Genomic DNA, 21009 nt, shown 5'->3' on the forward strand with positions numbered 1-21009 from the left:
ATAATTGTATTTAATGTGACTTTGAAGGTGTTCCACTTAAAACATCCCCAAGGTTATGGGCACTGAAAAACTGTAGCTATATTTTATCTCAGTTTCAGAACAGACTGATAAGTAGGAAACCCCAAGAGGACATGCAAATAGATGTTTACATTAATGAATTCTTTAGAAAGCATGCTTCATAAAAGAACTTTAAAGTGAGTATGGCAACTCCAAATCAAAGCCCTCTCCAGACAACGTTTAATTTACTAAAAAAGCATTACAATGAAGCAGTACAGATAATTCATTTCCAGCTTTCTACCTCAAACCCTGAACCAAGGATCTGGCACCAAGAAACCAGAACCACTCTTTGCCTTATATAAAAAAGGGGCAGTCAATAGATATTCAAGCACTGAATTACGGGCAGAGATTTTTTCATTCTCCTTAAAAATTCACTTCAATGCTAGGTTTACTTTGCCTTTTTCTCTTGGGAGGTTGTGTGGAGATCGTTGTCTTAACATAAGTTGATTTCAGGTTCTCTTCAAAAATCCCTGTCTCCTTAATTATTTCAGTTGGCTGAAACACCAAGTCCTTTTTTAGACCCGATATATAAGTTCTAATAGTTCTCTGAGGTCATGCTCACATGTTCAGTTTCAGTAAAAACTCATGCGACTAGACACAGAGGAGTCAGTTGAAAATGTTTTTCCTAAAAGGAGTTGCTACTATGTAACTTTGATCTTAAGTTATTTCTATTAGTTATGTCCCGATATATTCTGATACTCCAACAATGTTCTGAATTCATACAGCAACTCTTTACCCCAGGTTTTAAAGTTTCACTCACATAAATCCATTAATCTCCCAAACTGCCCTATGAAGTCAAAAGAGCGTACTCTAACTCTGCATACAAAATACTTCCAGAATGAGCTTATAAATCAGTCATGTTTTCTGCCACATGAACAGAGAACTACAACCTGCCTCTCCCCAACAGAGAAATAAGAAAATTCCATATAGAGTTGATTTTAAATAATCTCCTGTAAATATTTAAAGACTGAAAACATTTTTCCTACCCTGTTAAAAAGATACCTTTGAAAAATAAACGTGACAGATACGAGGTTGCTATAAATTCTGAAAATGGCTTACCTATTAATGTAACTGAGGGCAACATAGGTTGGCTGCTGTAATTCTTGTTTTTCTAAAACACGTGGATCTGTATCTGAAATAAAAACACAATTATGATTTTTCAGCTTTCGCATCAGAATATATGAGGCTACCTAACCTAACGTAACAGAGGCTAAATGGAGAAAAAGATTAATTTAGTAGACTACTTTTTAAAGAAACCTCAGTCAGCAAAACATAATCATTTGTTCATTCATTCATAAATAACAAGATATTGCATTACTTTTCAAGAGAATTCCAAACATCAACAGTGATAAAATGTCCATCTGTCACACAAACTCCTGCACAATCCCCCTCATAAATATTGGTTTTCACTGCTTACAGTTACAATGTTGGCATGGTTTTTGGCGGTTAATCGGCCTAAGAAAGAAAGTCTCTGTTAATTATGCTCACTTCAATGCTGGAACAAATTAGTTGCCGTTGGAGAGCTCCATCAATTTGAAAATCTACTGAGTATTGTTCATATTCCCTCAACACTTCTCTAGGTTTGGGCTCACATTCTAGAGGACAATGCTTCTCCTTCCTAATTGTATAATGAGTTTATTATAACTTTTCTAGACTTTTGATCAGAAATTCTCATGCTGGTTCAGAATCCACAAACATCACATTCATCAGAGGATTTTTTTCCTCCTTGAAGACACAGAATTCAAAACCATAGCAACCTTCTCTGGCAGTGTTTCTCCAACACAACATAAAAATGCACTTTTACAACTATACATATATTCTCAAGTTTCTCATGTAAAGAACTGATTGAGCTAAATATACACAAAAACAATGTTTCTAGAGTAAAACTATAAAGAAACTGAACACATTTTTGTTTTCTTAGAAGAACGTTCAGACATTTCACACAGATTTCTTTTTATTACAACCTCGCTTAAAACCATCTCATTATTAGAACGCTTCCAGCTGCATTCAGCAATAGCACCTTCTTTGATGTAATGACAGATGCTGTTTCCAGTACCTTTGTACAGTGTTTACTGCACGTGGTGGCTGTAAGATACACATGCTAACTTCCAAGTGTGGTAACAGGTGATGGGGGGTAGAGGATGCAGACACAGTGGCACAGGGCAAGGGTGGCAAAATGACAGCATAAAAATCAATTTACAAATGCTTTCCACTCCAGACTAAAACCAGACAGTAGTGGCAATTTTATTCTTGGTGTTAAAGTTAAGAATCTCATGTTCAGTTTATTGTTTTTCCTATGCCAAGAAATTTCAGAGACATACTATTCAGAAATCCTGCTTCCTGGGTCTCTGCCATGGCAAGTCCATGAAAGCCAAATTCTGAAACAAGAGACAAAGGTTCTCTGAATGGCTCCATCAAGTCGGGTCTTGAGGTTTTTGGCAGCGCAAGTGAGAACAGATCAGTAATTCAGCATTTCCTCTGCCTATGATGATTACATATGCAACTGAGGCTGTCCGTAGATCACTGGACCTACAGAAATACTGTCTTCTGAGCTTATTCCACTATCTTCCAAAACCCTAGGCTAGATGTATGCTCACATAGCCTCAAATTATGAGTGGTGAAGAAAAAAGACATCCAGAAGCTTCCAAATACCGCTCCATAACAACAATACTGCAAGCACCTCAGGCAGGATTCTCCTGTTTTTCTGGAATGCAGACTCCGTAACCAGCAAGGAAGTAGAACCTCCAGACAGATGTCCACCAGGCCTGAGACATCTTTCTCAGATTACTGTCTCCCTAGAAACCTGTAGGATATCCATGAAATCTTCACGTTCTTAAAACGAAATTAGGTACTTGGTGCCCACAGTCAGAAGAAGTCTGCATGCATGCCTCTGAAGGAAAAGCATCAGGGGCCAGTCAAGAATAAACATCAGCTCCTTCACCCGCTTCCTGGCTGACTGGTGTGTGGTGATCATGACTCACCATTTTATGGATTTAATTACACCAGGGAGCCTTCCACATTCAGTAAAAGTATAATAGCTGCCTTCATTATTTCTCCCTCCCTGACAGAAAAGGAACTGTCTAATGCTGAAAACTCTCCACAGGAGGGTTAGAGTCACAAGGGCATAGGGTGTTCACAGCAGGATGACGATGTCCTTTTCGTGAAGACAGGACGTCATTTAGCAGAATGACCTGGAGAAGAGTATAACTCTAGCTACTGGAGATGACGACTGACTCTACCAAGAACATCCTTAAACCATGTGCCACACTGATGAGATTTTTCTTTTTTCTTTTTTTTTTTGCATAAGTTGCTACAACAAGAAATGTGATACGAACCGCAGGGGCTACAGTACACAGTTCTCCCAGATATCTCTCTGGCTTGCTTATGGTACTGATGAAAATGTGAACCTTGAACACTGGCTGTCACTGCCCAGAGGTAAAATCCACCTCAGTAAATGGCCTGTGGGATAGGAATACTTGAACTTTTCATGGCTATACAATAAACCACTAAGAGATGACTTTTCTGTCTCATATCATCCCAGCACAGTCACAGATTTCAAGCCGACTGAAGGCTAAGAGAATTCAAATATGAAAATGTACTTTGAAATACCCAAGCGATAAAAACCCAGTGACTTACTTCAAAGCCTCTAACACACCGTATCCTCTAGAGTGGACACCAACGTGCCTCTTGCACCATTCCTTTTTCGGGGTAACAGTGCGAACATACTGGTCTACAGTTAAGGATGCGACACAAAGTGGAGCTTGCTGTAGCTCACGTGACCTGCTGTCCTGTGGCTTTACAGATTCAATTAAATGCCAAAAGGCTGGATGTCATAGCACCAACTCCCATGACTTCTCAAGCAGTGGAAAGAAAAACCAGGCAGATGGCAGGAATAAGGAAAGGACAACCTTCAGACCCTTTTGGATAGACCTAGAGTCCCACATGATGAAAGAAGGGCCAAGAGCACCCCCTGTTCCATGATGGAGGCATGTGTTCATCACGGCTGTCCCTGATGTTGGGAACCATGGTGACCAACTGCCTGGATCTGGGGCCCGTGTCGAGTCTTTGGTAGCATTACCTTCAAACTTCCAGGAAAACTCAAGGTTGTCTCCTGAGTTAGCAGAGACTACCTGATGAGCTCAAGGGCTTTGGCTGTGCTTCAGCTAGTCTGCATTGCTGGGATTTTATATGCCTCTGGAATTATTTCCAAAGTAAGAAAGTAAAAATCCAGCTATACTGTCTCTCAGCAAGCCTAACGAAGCCTCTCCCGGCAATGAGCTACTTGTAGGCTGGGAGGCAGGAGTGAGGAGGAGACAGGATGTCACACCCCCAAGAAGACCTTCCTCAAATTCTATATCCTCGAAACACTGGGCTCTGTGCTCAGTGTGGAGGGCAACAGTGGGAGGCCTGAGACGACGTGGGTGGGAAGGCAACCCCCGAAGATAAGACCCTGGAGAGGCAAAGGCCCACCCAGCCAGATGAGGGATACTGAAGGTCTGGGATGAAAACACCACTGTTCTGTGGACTCACTTGGTAACAATTAATGGGCATAGTCTGTTCTCAGTCTTCCCCCTAACAGCTGAACTCACAAAGCTGCAAAACCTTCCACGACATCCCTGGCTGAGCGCTGCACCCCTCCGCCCTTCTCTGCACCACCTCATCCGCAGCACTGTCCTGGTTCTGTGTGACCATGCCACAGACTCCGGGCCTATCCTTCCCGCTTCTCATGCTTCTCAGAGGGGAGCCACCTCAACTTCTCTGCTCTCTCCAACACTCAGCTCAGCACCAGGCATATAGGAGATGATGCATAATCGTTATTAAATGGACATACTAATTTTATGATGTGAAAAATTGAAGACTTTTGGTCAAACATGGCAGGTGGATCAAAGGCATCTGTTTCCCTCACCATCCAAGGTCTCGTGCATGCGTGTTCAGCCATGTTCAACTCTTTGTGACCCCATGAACTATAGCCCTCCAAGCTCCTCTATCATTTTCCAGGAAAGAACACTGGAGTGGGTTACCATTTCCTAGTCTAGGGGATCTTCCTGACCCAGGGATTGAACCTACATGTTCTGCATTGACAGGCAGACTCCTTACTACTGGCACCACCTGGGAAGCCCATATCCAAAGCCCCACTAAGGAAGAAATAAAGGAATTACAAATTCTCCAGGGGTAGAAAAAAATGAGGCAATGTCAGCAGACAAGTGATTTCAACCAGTGTTTTGAAAGATGGAAAGCTCATACAGGAGTGCAAGTGACCTAGGGAGTACAGAAGAAGCCACAGTCTTAAGTGCCCACAGCTGGGGAGACACATGAGCCAGGGGGGGAGCCCCCAGTAGAAGCCCCAGAGGCCCTGGACTTGGAGGTGCCAGGTGCTGCCAAAGGCAAGGAAGGGGAAGTTTAGGGCTGAAAACAGGAGAACTGTTTAAAAGGCTGATTATCCACAGACACTGAACCAGGAAACCAAGCACAGTGGAGACCAAGGAAGAGTGGGGAGAACACAGGGGTGAAAATAAGGAGATTAAAGTAGAAATAAACCTACTTCACTGGAACACTGGCAGCCAGGCGGGAGGGTTCCTCTCTTGATTAAGCTAAGTGGGTGCAGAGATGAGATGGCCAGATGCTGACATCTGGCGATTCCCTGATCAAGTGATTTCCCTGCAGATAAGTCAACAAGTTTCATCCACGCCTCTATCCAGAGCCTCCCATCAGCTTTTTATTGCCTCAGTGTCTTAAATAGGAGCCAAGAGCAATCAAGGAAGGGTCATTAGACATCGGAGGGTAAGTCTTGAACATAAATGGGAGATACCAAAATAAATAAATGGTGGGAGACAGGAGCAAAGGAGCAGACAAATTGAGACTTGGAAAGTTAAGTGACATGCCTATTTACACAAACTCAGTTAACAGCACGGCTAGGACCAGAAGCCCTGCATCCTCAGAACCATTAGGCCAGTATTCTGACCATTTAAAAGGCTGCTCATCCTCTGAAGTCAACTCGTTGCTACCATCCAGTTAACACTGGCCTCCATACAATCTTTATAGCTTTCTTAAAAGCCCGGCAAAGTTCTGTTGCAACTTTTCGATCCACTTTTAGGACTGAATTTTGATGAATCAACAATTTACAAAGACCAACATTTAATTCACAGCTAGTTTATTTCAGCTGCTGAAATAAATATTTCTTGCTGGCAATAGTCCTTCCAAAAATAAAAATAAAATAATCCTACAATTGCCCATAACCAGCCTTTGAATGGATCAACTTTTTTTTCGTTTATAGACACATCATTTGAAACTTTTCCCAAGCCATAATTTCCATTACAGGGCAGTCAGTGCAAATTACAGTGAGATTCTTGCCTTTCCAAATTCAATGTGAAATCCAGATGCAGTTAAGTGTTGCTGTAAACTTTATGAGTTAAATATCTCAAAGTCGGGGACATTGTGCAGTATAATAACACCATCTATTAAAAAAGCATCCATGTTCCCATTTGTAGCCTGAGTTTTCCTCCACAAGTGAATGAATAAACATTATTCAATCAAGAACCGTTTGGACAATGCTCCAGGAGCATGATTTATAAACAAACACAGTGTACTGCAGACTTTCCAGTTTCCGACGTGGCCAGAGGGCTAAAGTTATTAGAAATAGACCGTTTGGACCCGAGTGCTTTCTAACTCTTCACCAACCCATCAAACTCCTATTGATGACTGCTTGAGAGTGGCAGCTATTTTTCCTGAGTAAAAGATGTGGAGCCTTATATGTATGACACTATCAAGTCCACACTCTCCAACCAAATTCTCCACCTTGTTACCTGGTACAAGAGAGACTGCCAGAGTCCATCATGGCTGCCAGGAATGCTTACGTAGCCCACAACCTGTACATCTGCATATAGCAGCCCTGAAGACAGGTCCTGGGGTTACACAACAATACAATTCTTCTATACAGGAGTAAGACCAAAACTTACTCTCATTTGATCTTACATGCTTGTATGCTTTTACACACAAATGGACATGTCTGCTTTCCCCAGAAATGAACCTGATGATGGATCCAAGTAACATGTCATACAAAAGACCATAAAGGAGCTTCTGTGTCATTCGTGCCTACGGGAAGAGCCTATAAGCAGATATGTGGAAGAGAAGGGAAATGCTGGTGGCTGAGGCTAAGTAACAAATGATAAGGCAGGGAAAATGATGCTCTTGAAATCCTCTCTTGAAGGGTGTAAGGAAAATGGCTGTTCATAAAGAGACCTTCTACTCCTTCTGCTTAAAATCGTTTGCCCAAGAAAGTACTACTCATCCTCCAAGGTGTTGACCTATATACTACCTCTTCCACGCACTGTGCTACACGCACACCTGCAAATCTGTCTTAGCACCCCAGTGCTCTGTAAATAGTCAGTGAACATAGGCTGAGCAAACACATGAATGCCCCGTACATGCGTAACACAAAAGACACAAAGGTCAGCATCCAGCTCCGTCTGTTCCCCTATGGAGTTAGAAGGACAGGAAAGGAAAACAGACTCAAGCATAAGTGACTGTCCAGCAGAGAGAGACACTGACATGAAAAATACATACCAGTAAACACAGATGTACAGAGGGAGAGAAAATAATGCAAAATTCAGAATAATGGAGGGCAGCTAATTTGGGAAGGATTCACTGATGAAAAGGAACTGAGTTGGGTTTTAAAGGAAAGGGAGCTAGGCATAGGGAGTGGTTCATAGGTGAGGTTAGGGGATCCAAAAATGGCAAGAAGTGTGAAGCAGAAAGCACAGGTGAGAAGTCTGTGGGTACTATGGAAAGGTAGTAGGGCGGAAGAGCCACTATTCCTTAGTTATAAGATTCTCATAGAGATCCTTTAAAACAGAGGTTCTGAACTGTGGGCAATTCCCCCCACCTCACCCCCTATCGGATGTCTGGCAAGGTCTAGAGACAATGGGGCGCGGGGGGGGGTGCTACTGGTATCTAGTGGATCGAGGCCACTAGACCCACTGCTGAACATCCCTACAATGCACACGGACGGCACTCCCCTCCCTCCAACGAAGAGTTACCTGGCCTAAAATGCCAACGGTGCAGGTACTGAGAAACCCCGGGCCAGAGCTCTACGACTATCATCATGATGGAGCTCTTGCTTCCAGACTTTTTCTCTTTTCTGTGGTCTAAGTCAAAAGGCTGGTTAGGAGGCTACAAAAGATATGGGTTGTTTGGACTTACAAGAGCTCGGACTTTCCTCACAGAGACAAAGAACCTGAATTCGTTTCAAGAAAGACATACTGACCTCTTGTCATGCACTAACTACGTAAGGAAAATTCTAAGTCAGTAGATTCACAACTGAGCAGCAAAGACCACACAATTCACAATCAACAATAATCCAAGACAGACTGGATTCTGTGCCAACCTAGAGGACTATACTAACTGCTGGAGAAACAAAACTGGTTTCTCAGGGAGCATCAGAGAAACTTCTTGCAAGGAAATTTTACACAAGTCTTGAAACTAAATATACAGTCAGAAAAGGTGAGAAAATGGTGAATCAGAAAATGGTCTGAGCAGAAGCAGAAACGAGCAGAGATGGGGGCAAGAAGGTGTGGCTAGAACTCTGCATGAAGAGTCTTGCAATTCAGATCAGGCCCACGTCCTGGAAGGTTTAAAATGTTCTCCAAATGTTCTCTAATAGAGAGCCTTAGAAGGAGTAAACTGATATGTTCCATGTTTTAGAAAAATAACTGGGGGGTGGTGTGGAAAATGGGGAAAAAACTGGGAGAAAGAAGTATAAAATTTGGTGAAAGCAGAAATGGAAATACACAATTTTTTTTCTTGTGTACAGAGCTGACGGCCTCATTACCAAAAGGAAGTAACTAGAAAATGAAAAGGGTTTGACAGGCAAGAAAAGGAGGTCTGCTTCTGATGTGTGGGCAGACATTTTGCAGAAGCAAGACGACTCAAAGGAAGAAGAGATAAAGGGCTCAGGACACAGATAGGGACTGCAGCACTGGAGATTCCCACCAAAATGCCACATTCCAGCAGGCACTGGAAGCAGACCATGTACCACAAACCAAACAATGATATACAGCAAAAACCTAGCCATCCTGGGTCAAAACTCGGTTATCACATTAACTCAGCCAATTCATCAGAAAGTACTGAGGAGGAAAAAAAAGAAAAAAACCAGTACTGATTGAGGACCTAGTACACCTAGTAGAATTCTGCCAGGGATAAAGAAAAGCCAGAGGCTGCACTGCATCTGAAACCAAGTAACTGGTAAACTTCACAAGGGAGTGAATATGAAAGACTGGGACGAAAACAAACCGGAGTCCAAATAGTCCCCGAGTTTAGTGTTTTAAATGATTTGCTGCCCAAGTCTCTGAGGCTCACTAGTGTAATTATCCTCCCATGGGAATCCCTGCTCCCACTTCTTGGTGTTGCCAAGAATTATAATGCAACTCCCCCACACAAGTCAAAATGCCGCCTTTCAATATTAGCTGTATAGCCTCTTTAAGTCTTAGTTTTTTTCATCTACAATTTTGATAAGGATAGTACTTTTGCATGAGGGTTGAAATGAGGATTAAATAAGCAATGTGTTAGGTGTAGGTACTAGTTGGTTCTTTAGCCCATAGAATATTTTGAAATCAAACTCTGCAGTGTTGTGGATTATCTTCATTTTATAGTCAGTGGTATTATGATACACAGAAAATCTGAGAACTCATCATTCATATAATGTAGTGGGCTTCCCTGGTGGCTCAGAGGTTAAAGCATCTGCCTGCAATGCGGGAGACCTAGATTCAATCTCTGGGTTGGGAAGATTCCCTGGAGAAGGAAATGGCAACCCACTCCAGTATTCTTGCCTGGAGAATCCCATGGACAGAGGAGCCTGGTGGGCTACAGTCCATGGGGTTGCAAAGAGTCGGAAACGACTGAGCAACTTCCCTTTTACTTTTTCATCAAGTAGTCATTTCCCCCTTTTTCCTTCATGAAAAAAGTGAAAGTGTTAGTCAGTCAGGCAAGAATACTGAAGTGGGTAGCTATTCCCTTCTCCAGAGTGTCTTCCCCACCCAGGGATCTTCCCCAGGTTTCCTGTATTGCAGGCAGATTCTTCATCATCTGAGCCCACCAGGGAAGCCCCTTCTTCCTTCATAATGCTTAGGAACATGGCTGACTGGTATAAAGACTACATTTCCCAGCATTCCTTGAGCCAGGTGCAGCCCTCTGACTAAGGCCTTGTCAATAGGATTTAAGACTTCTGGGAAGCCCCTTTAAAGTCATGAGCCTTTCTTTGTGGTATTTTCCCCTCCTGCATCTAATCTGGATATGAAATAATTTGGGGAATAGAAGTCATACATGGCTAAGCAACACAATAGAAGCCTGGATCCCTAATCCCATGAGGCCCACCACCACTCTGACCCCCTCCAGACTTCCTGAAAGTGAAAGAAACAAACTCTTCCACTTAAGGCACTGCTATGTAGGGTTTTCCAGTTACATGAAGCCAAACCAAATCTGAACAAAATAGCTGGAATGCTGGTTTATTTTGTTGGACTCAAAGTTCTGATCTGAACTATGTAATATGTCTTGCCTTTTAAGATTCTTTAAAAATTCTCTTTAAAAATTAATATACCAGCTGATGAAAACAAAATCAGAGTAAAATCACAGTCACATCATCACACCATCTGTGGCTCACTCTTAGCCTGGGATAATTAAAAGAATGAGAAAAAGAAGAAGGGAAAACCATTATGTCAAATTATGGCTCCTCTGGTGGCTTTAGGACTTTCTCTAGAATTGGTTATTAGTGGGCAATAATGAAGCAAATTACACATGCATATTACTTCTGAGTTATGAACAATGCAACCAGCAGTAACCTTTGAAGCTGTCAGGATCTTTTCAGGCAAGCAATTAAAGTGAAAAATGAGAGTGTGCGCAACTTCCATCACCCAATACTACATGTAATAACATCACCTACAAACACTGACATAAGAGTGTGACTTGGTCTGAATATTTATTAATGCAGATCTGTTCCCATTTGTTCCTTTTTTTCCCTGTAACCCATTCCATCCCCACCTGCCAAATTTTTTTTTTCAGTTCTTTAAAGGGCAGCTCTGATATCATGAATTACATTTACCTGAAACCTACATGCACTATGACATCCCTCTCATCTTCACCTCAGGAAGGTTCCTTCCTAATCCCCTGACCAAAATACAAATTTAGGGCAAGTGTGGATTCCAGAGACGAAAAAGTGGATAAGGAAGTAAGCTCCGATTAGGAAAACACAAAATCAAGATTATAGTAATTAACGTTAACAACTGATATTTACATGAGGCCAAGTATCTGTCAAGCATTGCATGCTAGGCACTGAAGGCCCTTCAGTCACCCATCAAACTCCCAGTTCTCAAGTAGACCAGACTCCGGAGAATGACTTACAGTGATCTATAATAAAAAATGGGCTGATGTAAAAAAAAAAAAAAAAAAAAAAGACTTTCTGCTGAAGTGTAGAAATCACTCCTTGCTTACATATGTTTCAGGATTTAAATACTTGGAAGGACTTTGAGAAAAGGCAGGAATAAACAGAGGTGAGCCACTTGGAATAGGTTTTTCCAAGCAGAGAAGAAAGCCTTGTGCTGAGTCTGAAGATGTGAGGCTTATGGGTCCTATAAGCAAGTTTGTCTCATATGGTTTCAGTCATTTCTACGCCACCAAGTACCTAGAGACCAGTGATTCTTTGTCAACTAGAACTGCTCACTAGTATCACCTGGGTAGCTTTCAAAAATTCTGATGCCTAAAACCAATCGCCAAAAATTTTAACATGCAATCAGAAAAGGGATGAAGATCTGGTTTAGAAAGTCATTAAATCAGTTTGCATTTTCCCCCCAAACTAAAAAGACAAACTGTAAAACTGTAAATGATTTATTGAAAATAATTTAAAAGTTTTATAAATAAATCCAAGTGTGAATTCAGACTTGACTTAAGACTCAGGTCTTCACCACCTCCACCCCAATCTTTAAATTTTATAAAGAAAGTGCTAAGCTTAATGATTATGTTGACTATTAGTATCACATATCTTTAAAAGCAAATCATAAATCAACCAAACACCAACAATCCTTGAATTGTGAGCGATTTTTATCTACTCAATAAGAAGTCTGGCAAGCCCTCTTACTGGGAACTCCCCCATCCCCTCCTCCACAACCTTTTATTTTTGGTCACTGATTTTCTTCACAGTATGTTCCTAAAATAGTAAGACTGCATTCCGTGAAGTATTCTATGGCTCAGAATTTTCTGTCATTCACATTGGCCCCAACCAGTGCAGTTTTCCTTGCTGTTATTATTCACCTCACTTAGAAATCAGGTCATAACCAAGCATAATCATTGTGCATTTTGGAAGCCAGTTAAGGATTTGGCAAAAGGAATCGCCCTCATTACTTCTCATCTCCTAGGGAGGCAGAGGCAGGAGAGAAACAACTGAACATCTGGACTTGGAGTGACCTGGCTGTTCTGCCTGAAAGCCATCAAATGTAAGGGCCCACATCAGTTACAGTTCACTGAGGTGGATGGCTGATCTGCAAAGCTCTGCCTGGCAGGCTCCGGGATCCCTCATGGCATCTCTGTGCCCAGATAGCAGCCAGGAACAAGGCGTGCAGGCTCCCGGGCCACAAAGGTCGTACAGATGTCAGGGATTCATTCCTCCCCGATCTGCATGGGTTGTGCACTCCTTCTACTTGCTAATGAGGAGGGGCACATGCTGGACTGTCCACAGATCAGTCTCGCTGATGGTGTCAATCTGGGCCTGGAAGGCCCTGGCACATGGCAGATGGCCCCTGGAATTCTTGGCTTCTGTGGAAGAACGTCTGGGAAGCAACTCCAGACTTCCTGTTGCTCTTTTTTTTTTCCTCTCTCCAGGGCTTTCATTTCTGTAGCAAGGCAATATAATAATCATGGGCACAGTTGGCTAGTTAACTCTGTGACCTGAGCAAGTTTCTCAGCCTAAGTCTCAGTTTTCTGACATGAAAGGCAGTGATTCATAGTTTGTACACGTTATGAGATTATTATGAGGATTAAGAGAGACAAGCGGCACAGAGCGTGTAGTGGCTGCTACATGGTAAATACTTAATAAACTATACCTGCTATTATTGCAGGTAGTCAGGTCTGAAAGCATTTAGTGTTTACACCATTGGACTACATCTGTGAATGATCAATTGTTCTTAAGTAGCAGTGAGAACCTACCTGGTGCCACTAGTGGTCAAAGAGCCCGTCTGCCAATGTAGGAGACGTAAGAGGTGCGAGTTTGATTCCTGGGTTAGAGAGACCCCCTGGAGAGGGGCAAGGCCCACCCACTCCAGTATTCTTGCCTGGAGAATCCCCAAGGGCAGAGGAGCCTGGCAGGCCATAGTCCACAAGGTTGCAAAGACTGAAACACAACTGAAGCAACCTAGCACGCATGAACAGCAATGATAACTGATAGTTAAGAGGATAATCATTGCTGAGCGCCTACTATGAGTCCATGAAGAATGAGCTCCTTTCTCTGTGCAATCTTCATGAAAACCCAGGGGAGGTACACCTCCTACCCCTTTCCCAAAGGAAAATATAAGACTCAGAAAAGGTCCAGATCACACAGCTCAGAGACAGGACTTTAGATCCAGGTGTGACTTCCAAGTGCAGCTACTTGACCCTGACCACCACCTAGTTCTGGAGAAAGGCTGGCAACCCACTCCAGTATTCTTGCCTGAAGAACTCCATGGACAGAGGAGCCTGGCAGGCTAGACTTCATGGGGTTGCAAAGAGTAGGACACGACTAAAGCGACTTAGCATGCACGCACCACCTAGCTCTGTCACAATATTCAATAGCAATGTTCTCAAATTGCCAACTGGGCTTTTCTTGATTTTTTTTTTTCTTCTCATTAAAATACTGGAATTCTATGGAAGCATTGGAATGAAAAACACAAACAGACTGTGATGAAAGCCAGAATCTGCAACGCAGGCTTGAACAGTAACTCACCTTCACCTCCTATTCAGTTTCTCCTCTGGATGACTGATCTTAACATAAGATCTGGATCCAGAAGACCTGGATTCTAGTCTTCCTTCTAACCAGTTCTTGTTTAGCTACTAAATCATGTCCAGCTCTTTTGCGACCACATGGACTGTAGTCCACCAGCTCTTCTGTCCATGGGGATTTCCCAGGTAAGAATAATGGAGTGTTTTGAAAAGAAAAATGGAGAATAAGCCACTTCCTTCTCCAGGGGAATCTTCCCTGACTCAGGGGTCAAACCTGCATCTTCTATATTGGCAGGCGGATTCTTTACCTCTGAGCCATCCAGGAAACCAGCTAGTTCTAACTTATGGCTTTAAGCAAATTAGTTTTGATTCCTGTGAAATGATGGTGCACACCGCCGTCACAAGCTTGAGATAAGAATCATCTGTGAATTGAGCGATTCCAGTACAAACGCTAAGGCCCCACGTCCGGCTGCCAACCTAAGGTGGCCTTGCAGGTATCATCTCCCCAGTAAGAATAACCCTATGCAACATTATTTACTTGTTAGTATCTTAAACAAATACTATGCGGGGAGGAGAAGACTTCAATTATACACTGAAAGTGACCTGAGTTCTTTGTATAAAGGACTTAGACTTCATCTGCCTTCATTCCTGAAGCTTAGCAAGCATGTGCTTATGCGCTTTTCTCCTACCAGAGTAAGGACCTTCATCAGAAAGCTCTCCAACTGCGCTTCCCAAGAGTCATGTGTCATTTCAGTGGAGACAGAAAACTTTTTGGCTAGTTTTCAGCTGTGTTCATTAAGCTACTCTAACTAGAAACAGTGTGATCAATTAACGTGCTTTAGAGATAAAAGGAAAGCCTTTCAATTTATAAACCAAAACACACTGAAATGATTTTATCACACATTCAAACCAAATGCAAAACTCCCCATAATGCTTAAGTAAAACAAGCATTATCAAAGTAATCGCAAGACATCGGATTCCTCAGAGAGGTTCAGGAGACTTCAGGGATTTGGTAAACATTACTATCAGCTGAGTTCCAGAAAATGGAACACAGGGAGGCTGATGGATTTTCTCAGCTTACTGGAGATGAGGTTTAATACTCTAGACATGGATTCAATATCATAAAGATATTAAAAAAGGAATGCACAGATAACATACACTTTTAAAATAGATATGTTCTTTGCTGTCTACAGCCATGTTGCCTGTCATCTCTTCCCCCTTCAATTCACTCTACCCAAGGATCTAGCTGAGGGTGTTCTCAATATTTCAACAGTGCTATACATATTTTAAATTGTAACCAGTACATCTCCCCCACAGAAATATACAGAAGGCTCACAAAACATTACCCAACTTCACTGTATGCAACCAAGATATTATTTCATTTTTTAAAATATTGGGACAATCCATTAAATTGATTTTATGAACCATTCATGAGTCCCAAATAGTGATATTTTAAAAAATGTAACTCTTGCTAAATTACAAGTCAATAATAGCATGCATTAAGCCCACCCCACACTCGACTACTGTTTATAAGACAAAAGACTTAGGTAACTATAGAAGATCCTTCCCAATTTGGCTCCAAACTCATCTTCCCAAGTTCTCTTCATAGAGCTCCTAGCTTCATCTTGTCCTCTGCACACACCTCGTTCACACTCCATACCTTATGTTCTAATGATCCTGTTTGCCTCACCAGATTCACTGCCTGCCTTTCTCTGCCTTGAGCTAGTCTACCCAGGCTCTCTGGCCAGGGTTAGCCAATGAAAAGTACCAGCAGGAAATCAGAGGGTGAGAGAGAGACATATTCTGCTGATAAGCCTTTGTAACATAGGCTGCTTCCCCAACTTGGAACACTTCCTCCCAACCTCTCTGTAGCCATGCTCGGATTCATCCTCCCAAGTCCACTACATGGGGTACCTCCCCTCCAAAGCGCTCCAGAACCTACTTAATAGAATTCACCTTAGTACACACCTCGGTTAAGAGACTGAATTACACTTAAATTATCTACATCCCAACAGACTCAGCTTCTCCAGAGCCACCACCCATTTCCTTTTGTCCCCAGCCATTAGTACAGAGGCTGGTACGTAACTGTGATCACTGAAAGGATCAATAAATGAATGAAAGATAAAAGAACTGTTAATTATCAAATGACATCACAATTAAATGCCAGGAAGTAGTATTTTCTAACAATGGTGTCACAGAGCTACTTCACTGAAATTCCCATTCTGGGGTGACATAGTCTCATATTCGTGCTCAGTCGAGTCCGACTCCTTGCGACCCCACGGACGGTAACCTGCCAGGTTCCTCTGTCCATGGAGTTTTCCAGGTAAGAATACTGGAATGGGTAGCCATTTCCTCCTCCAGGGGGATTTTCCAGACCCAGGGATCAAACTCATGTCTCTTACATTTCCTGCCTTGACAGGCATATTCTTTATCACTGAGCCACCTAGGATGCCCAGGGTGACCTAATCTGTATTTTCTAAATATAACTGCTGGAAGTCAGCTCCAGAAAACTGCTGCTTACCATGTGGTATACCAACTATCTCTGGTGGTAACTAACTAGCTCCTCCACAATCCCACATTACCTAGCAGGGTGTTTTCTGCTTATTATGCTAATTACATCTTACTTGAAAGATGTAATTATTGCTGCAACCAGAAGAAATAATTAATGGCCAATTTTAGTGGGCAAAATATTCATTAATCAAGTCAACAGACAACAGACCTGCAGAGTTTAAGAAAGGTCCTTAGAGAAGAGAAAAAAGATAATCACCTAGAGATTCCTCCGTTCCATAAATATAGGTTAAATCTATTCGATTACAGTCTCCTGAAAGTTTACCTTTCAGATTTACTCCAATGACTCCTACTGAAGTCTCAGTTTAAACTTTTGGGTTCTAAAATGTATTACCCACAGAACTGTATTGCATGAAAAGGTGTGATACGGAGGAGAGATACCTTTCATACCCGGTCTCTTGAAAATGTTGATTTGCTCAAGGGTTCCTCAACTCAAATACCAGCCTCTGTTTTCTTACATGAAAGGCAGGGAGAGAGGTGTCACAATGAGAACACTATTCTGTTTGCTGGATTTTTACACTATCTTTGTCCCTTATAAACACTCAGCCTATTAAACGTGAGGGAGAGAGGATATTTAAAATTCTTCTAACACCCTAGTAATAAGAGCCCAGTGTTTGTCAATGGAAAACAACACAGTGACCAGGGATCAGATCAAACTCTGCTGCTGCTGCTAAGTCACTTCAGTCTGTCCGACTCTGTGCAACCCCGTAGATGGCAGCCCACCAGGCACGCCTGTCCCTGGGATTCTCCAGGCAAGAATACTGGAGTGGGCTGCCATTTCCTTCTCCAGTGCATGAAAGTGAAAAGTGAAACTGAAGTCGCTCAGTCGTGTCTGACTCTTAGTGACCCCATGGACTGCAGCCTACCAGCATCCTCCATCCATGGGATTTTCCAGGCAAGAGTACTGGAGTGGGGTGCCATTGCCTTCTCCGGATCAAACTTTACTTACTATTAAAAGATACTTCAATCCCCAAGACAATGGTCCTTCACACAAAATGATAAACCCATCGCCCTGTTTCCTACAGTTCTTCTCTTCAATGCCCTTTTATAATATTTATATGCTCAGATTTATGTCAACTGTATATTTACTAGACATGTCCCCCATTACATTATAAGGGGCTTAAGGGACCAGGAGAGATGGGTCACAGAAGGCAGTATACAATAATTGACAGTCAAGTTTACTTTTTACACCAAAAAATATTTCCATGTTTTCATTTAATTTTAAATGCTAACAACCATATTCTAGCCTCCACATGCTCATAAAGCTGTTTAACAGTCCAGAAAGAAAAAAAATAATAATAATAATTTTGTTTTAAATAAAGTTCACCATCCACATCTTAATAGTCTGGACACTGAAGCATTTTTCATTTAGAGTAATGATCTCCAGGAGTAAAAATAATATAATTATAACTGAACTACTTGGTCAGCTAAATCACAACCAGAAATGCACTGGTATGTATTTCATTCACTGTGTCAAAAATCTTCATTCTGGACCATCAACATAGCACTAAATTTTGATCTGTCATTGAAAACAGGTCGCTTCTATTTCTGGCTTACAGCAGGGTAACAGGGTACAGCAATTGGCAAAGACAGCTAATATTTCATATTAAATCTCCCCACCTGACCTTCTGAATCAAAAGTAGAGAGACTCATGAATAGGGAATTATTTATTACATAAACATCTCCTTTATGTCTTAAAAATAAAAAACCTCTTAAAGCATGGAAAGAAAGATGAAAATCCTTGGGAAGAAAGCTGGTTGTTGATGGGATGGTCACTGTAGACCCCTGAGGGCTGTGGGCTATACTCCTCAGCTGCCTCCTCTTACAAACACGAGTGCGTGGGGAGCCCTCGCATTTGAGTGGACCATGAGACAAAGCCAGGACAAGCGTTTCCAGGGAAGGAATTCCGATGAAAGGGCATGCTGGCCACTCTAGGTGTGGCCCTTTGCCACTGCCATGCAGGGAGCAGGAATTACACGCACTGTAGGAGAAAGCAACTCTCCTGAACTCCTCTACGGCTCATTCTGAAATCACATGTGGATTCACCTTTAAACCACGTTTTTACCTTTCTTTACATAAAAACTTTGAGAAAAACTTTGCAGATATATCCCCACCTTTACTACCCACCCCAGCCTAGGTAAAGTAACCCTCCCGTCTGCTCCCAGTGCACCCCTCCAGTCACCCCAATGTCACACTCACCACAAGCTCTGCAGCCGCCCAACTAGCGTTCTCTCCCACAAGGCCAGAGTTTCTCATGGTGGGGTGGGGAGCTTTATAAACTAGTTTACACCTGGGTACTCCTCCTGCGATTCTGACTTAATTGATCTGAGATGGAAGAGCCACTAAACGAAGGCACCTGGAGTTTTAAAAGCTCCCCAGGTGACTCTAATGTGCAGCCACGCCTGAGAATCACTGCTGACTTGAGCTCCCCGAGGACATGCCTCGTGGCCGGCTCACCCTCGACCCGCCTCCACCCGCGCCCTCCCCACCTAGCCCCACCCTGGCACCCAGCACAGTGCCTGCTCACTGAGTATTAATTGAATGAATATAAAATGTTGTCCAATGATTGCAGAGTGAGGGTAAAGCCAGGAGGGGCACCGGCACGGGGTATACACTAACAGTGCTCTTCAAACTGGATGTGCATCCGAGTCAGGTGGAGGGCTTGTTACAGCTCAGCCTGCCGGACCCCACCTCTGAGAATATGCAACTGCAACAGGTTCCCAGGTGACACAAATACTTCCAGAACCATCGCACTATAAAGGATCAAAGCTGCCTAATAAGCTTAGATTCAGCTACAGGTGGTAACACGTGACAGCTGGGGCTGTGTGGTGAAGGGAAGTGGTACTGTGGGCAATGTCACAGGGAGGGACTGCTGGCCAAAGCCCAGGGCCAAGGACACCACCCCTGTGGACTCCCAACTCCCCCAGGGGATCTTTCATTTTCATGGCTTAAGTATCTGAATCATCTGTCAAGTGCTCACGCCAAGGATTAAGGTGTGGCCAGCAAGAATAATAGACAGCATCAACGTGTAAGTAAAAATTACAGAACACTTTCCTAGAAATACAGACCCATGATCAAATTTTCCCAGAGCACCACTGGCAGACTCCGGCCAGAAAACAAACCCACGGCTGCTTGTTAAATCAACTCAAACACTAGATTCTACAGCTGTAAAAATACAGTGGTTTAAAATCCAAGCTTCTAATAGCCACCCAACTAGATGCTGTATTAGAATTACTTATGGGTTAAAAAAAAATGCAAGTTTTCTTCAACTGCTCTCAGTTAAGAGATTTCTTTCTTAGGAGACAAAGGTAAGGAAGAAGGAAAATGCCCAGTGTATCAGGTTTTCCCACGAGTGTACTGGTTACTGGTTTCCAGGAACGGGAAGGAGGAATGAATGCTCGCCGGCCCTTCCCACTGCCTTCCAATCACACAAGCCACTGAAGAGCGGCACAAATGGAATCGTGACAGTGACCTGGGCAGGGCTATTCGCTCCCATGGCTAGTTACTGGTCCTCTGGATTCTGGCCAGCAGTGATAAATCTGGATGTCTGAAAACTAAATACTCTTGGGTTGTGAAAAAGCTAATCTGCAAGGAGTTTCTGAAGCAGAAGTAAACAGGAAACTGTGGCTTCTGAAAAAGACCTCTGTTATTAGGACGAGAGGGGCATGAAGGTGGAGGACTCACCTACACAACGATGATAAAGCCTTACATTCAGCCATGGTGACATCATGGCTCTAGAAAATGTCACAATGGCTAAATATAATGTGGTGTCCTGGATGGGATTCCACAACAGAAAAAGGACAATCGGTTAAAAAGGACATCTGAGTCAAGTATGAACTTTACTTAATTATCAGTTTGGTTCATAAGTGTGACAAGCATACTATACTAAGGGCTTCCCTGGTAGTACAGCGGTAAAGAATCCACCTGCAATGCGGGAGATGTGGGTTCAATCCCTGGGTCAGGATTCTTGCCTGGAGAATCCCATGGACAGAGGAGCCAAGGGGGCTGCAGTCCGTAAGTTCGCAGAGTCAGAAACGACTGAGTGTGCACGAATACTATACTAAAGTAAGATGTTCACTAAGAGGGAAAACTGGGTGTGAGAACACCTAACTCTGTACTGTCTGCAATTTTCCTGTCAATCTCAAATTATTCTACAATAAGAGGTTGTTTAGAAAAATTAGGACACTCTGAGACATTTGTTAAAGCAAGGCAGTAGACACACGAGTAGATATCTGTTGCATTATTTTCTGTATGCTTAAAATATTTCTGAAATATTTCCTAATTCAAAATGTAGTTTAAAACTAAGAAAACTACACATACACATGCATCTCCAATCCCCATCCCACAAAAGGGCTGGTGTTTGTTTCAATGAGGATGCTATGCTGAAAGCAGGCCTGAAACACACCCTCAGACACCAGCTCCCTTGGA

General features: G+C 42.7%; 1 protein-coding gene across 7 annotated transcripts in view; it reads right to left on the reverse strand.

Moving 5' to 3' along the window:
• The window catches only part of JAZF1 (JAZF zinc finger 1), a 330973-nt gene that overhangs the window by 147130 nt on the left and 162834 nt on the right, over nt 1-21009 (reverse strand). For 5 of the 7 annotated variants that reach the window (XM_086396393.1, XM_086396396.1, XM_086396392.1 and 2 more), the window contains one exon: nt 1117-1189. In XM_086396393.1, coding sequence (XP_086252519.1) covers nt 1117-1189 — 73 coding nt within the window. Of the gene's footprint in view, nt 1-1116; nt 1190-18780; nt 18919-21009 lie in introns of those variants that run through there. The other 2 variants (XM_086396395.1, XM_086396397.1) reach the window with 1 other exon arrangement.

Source organism: Bos grunniens, chromosome 4 (assembly GCF_055505025.1).
Source record: "Bos grunniens cultivar Pamir isolate PY7600 chromosome 4, Bosgru_T2T1.0, whole genome shotgun sequence".
Taxonomy (NCBI): Eukaryota; Metazoa; Chordata; class Mammalia; order Artiodactyla; family Bovidae; genus Bos; species Bos grunniens.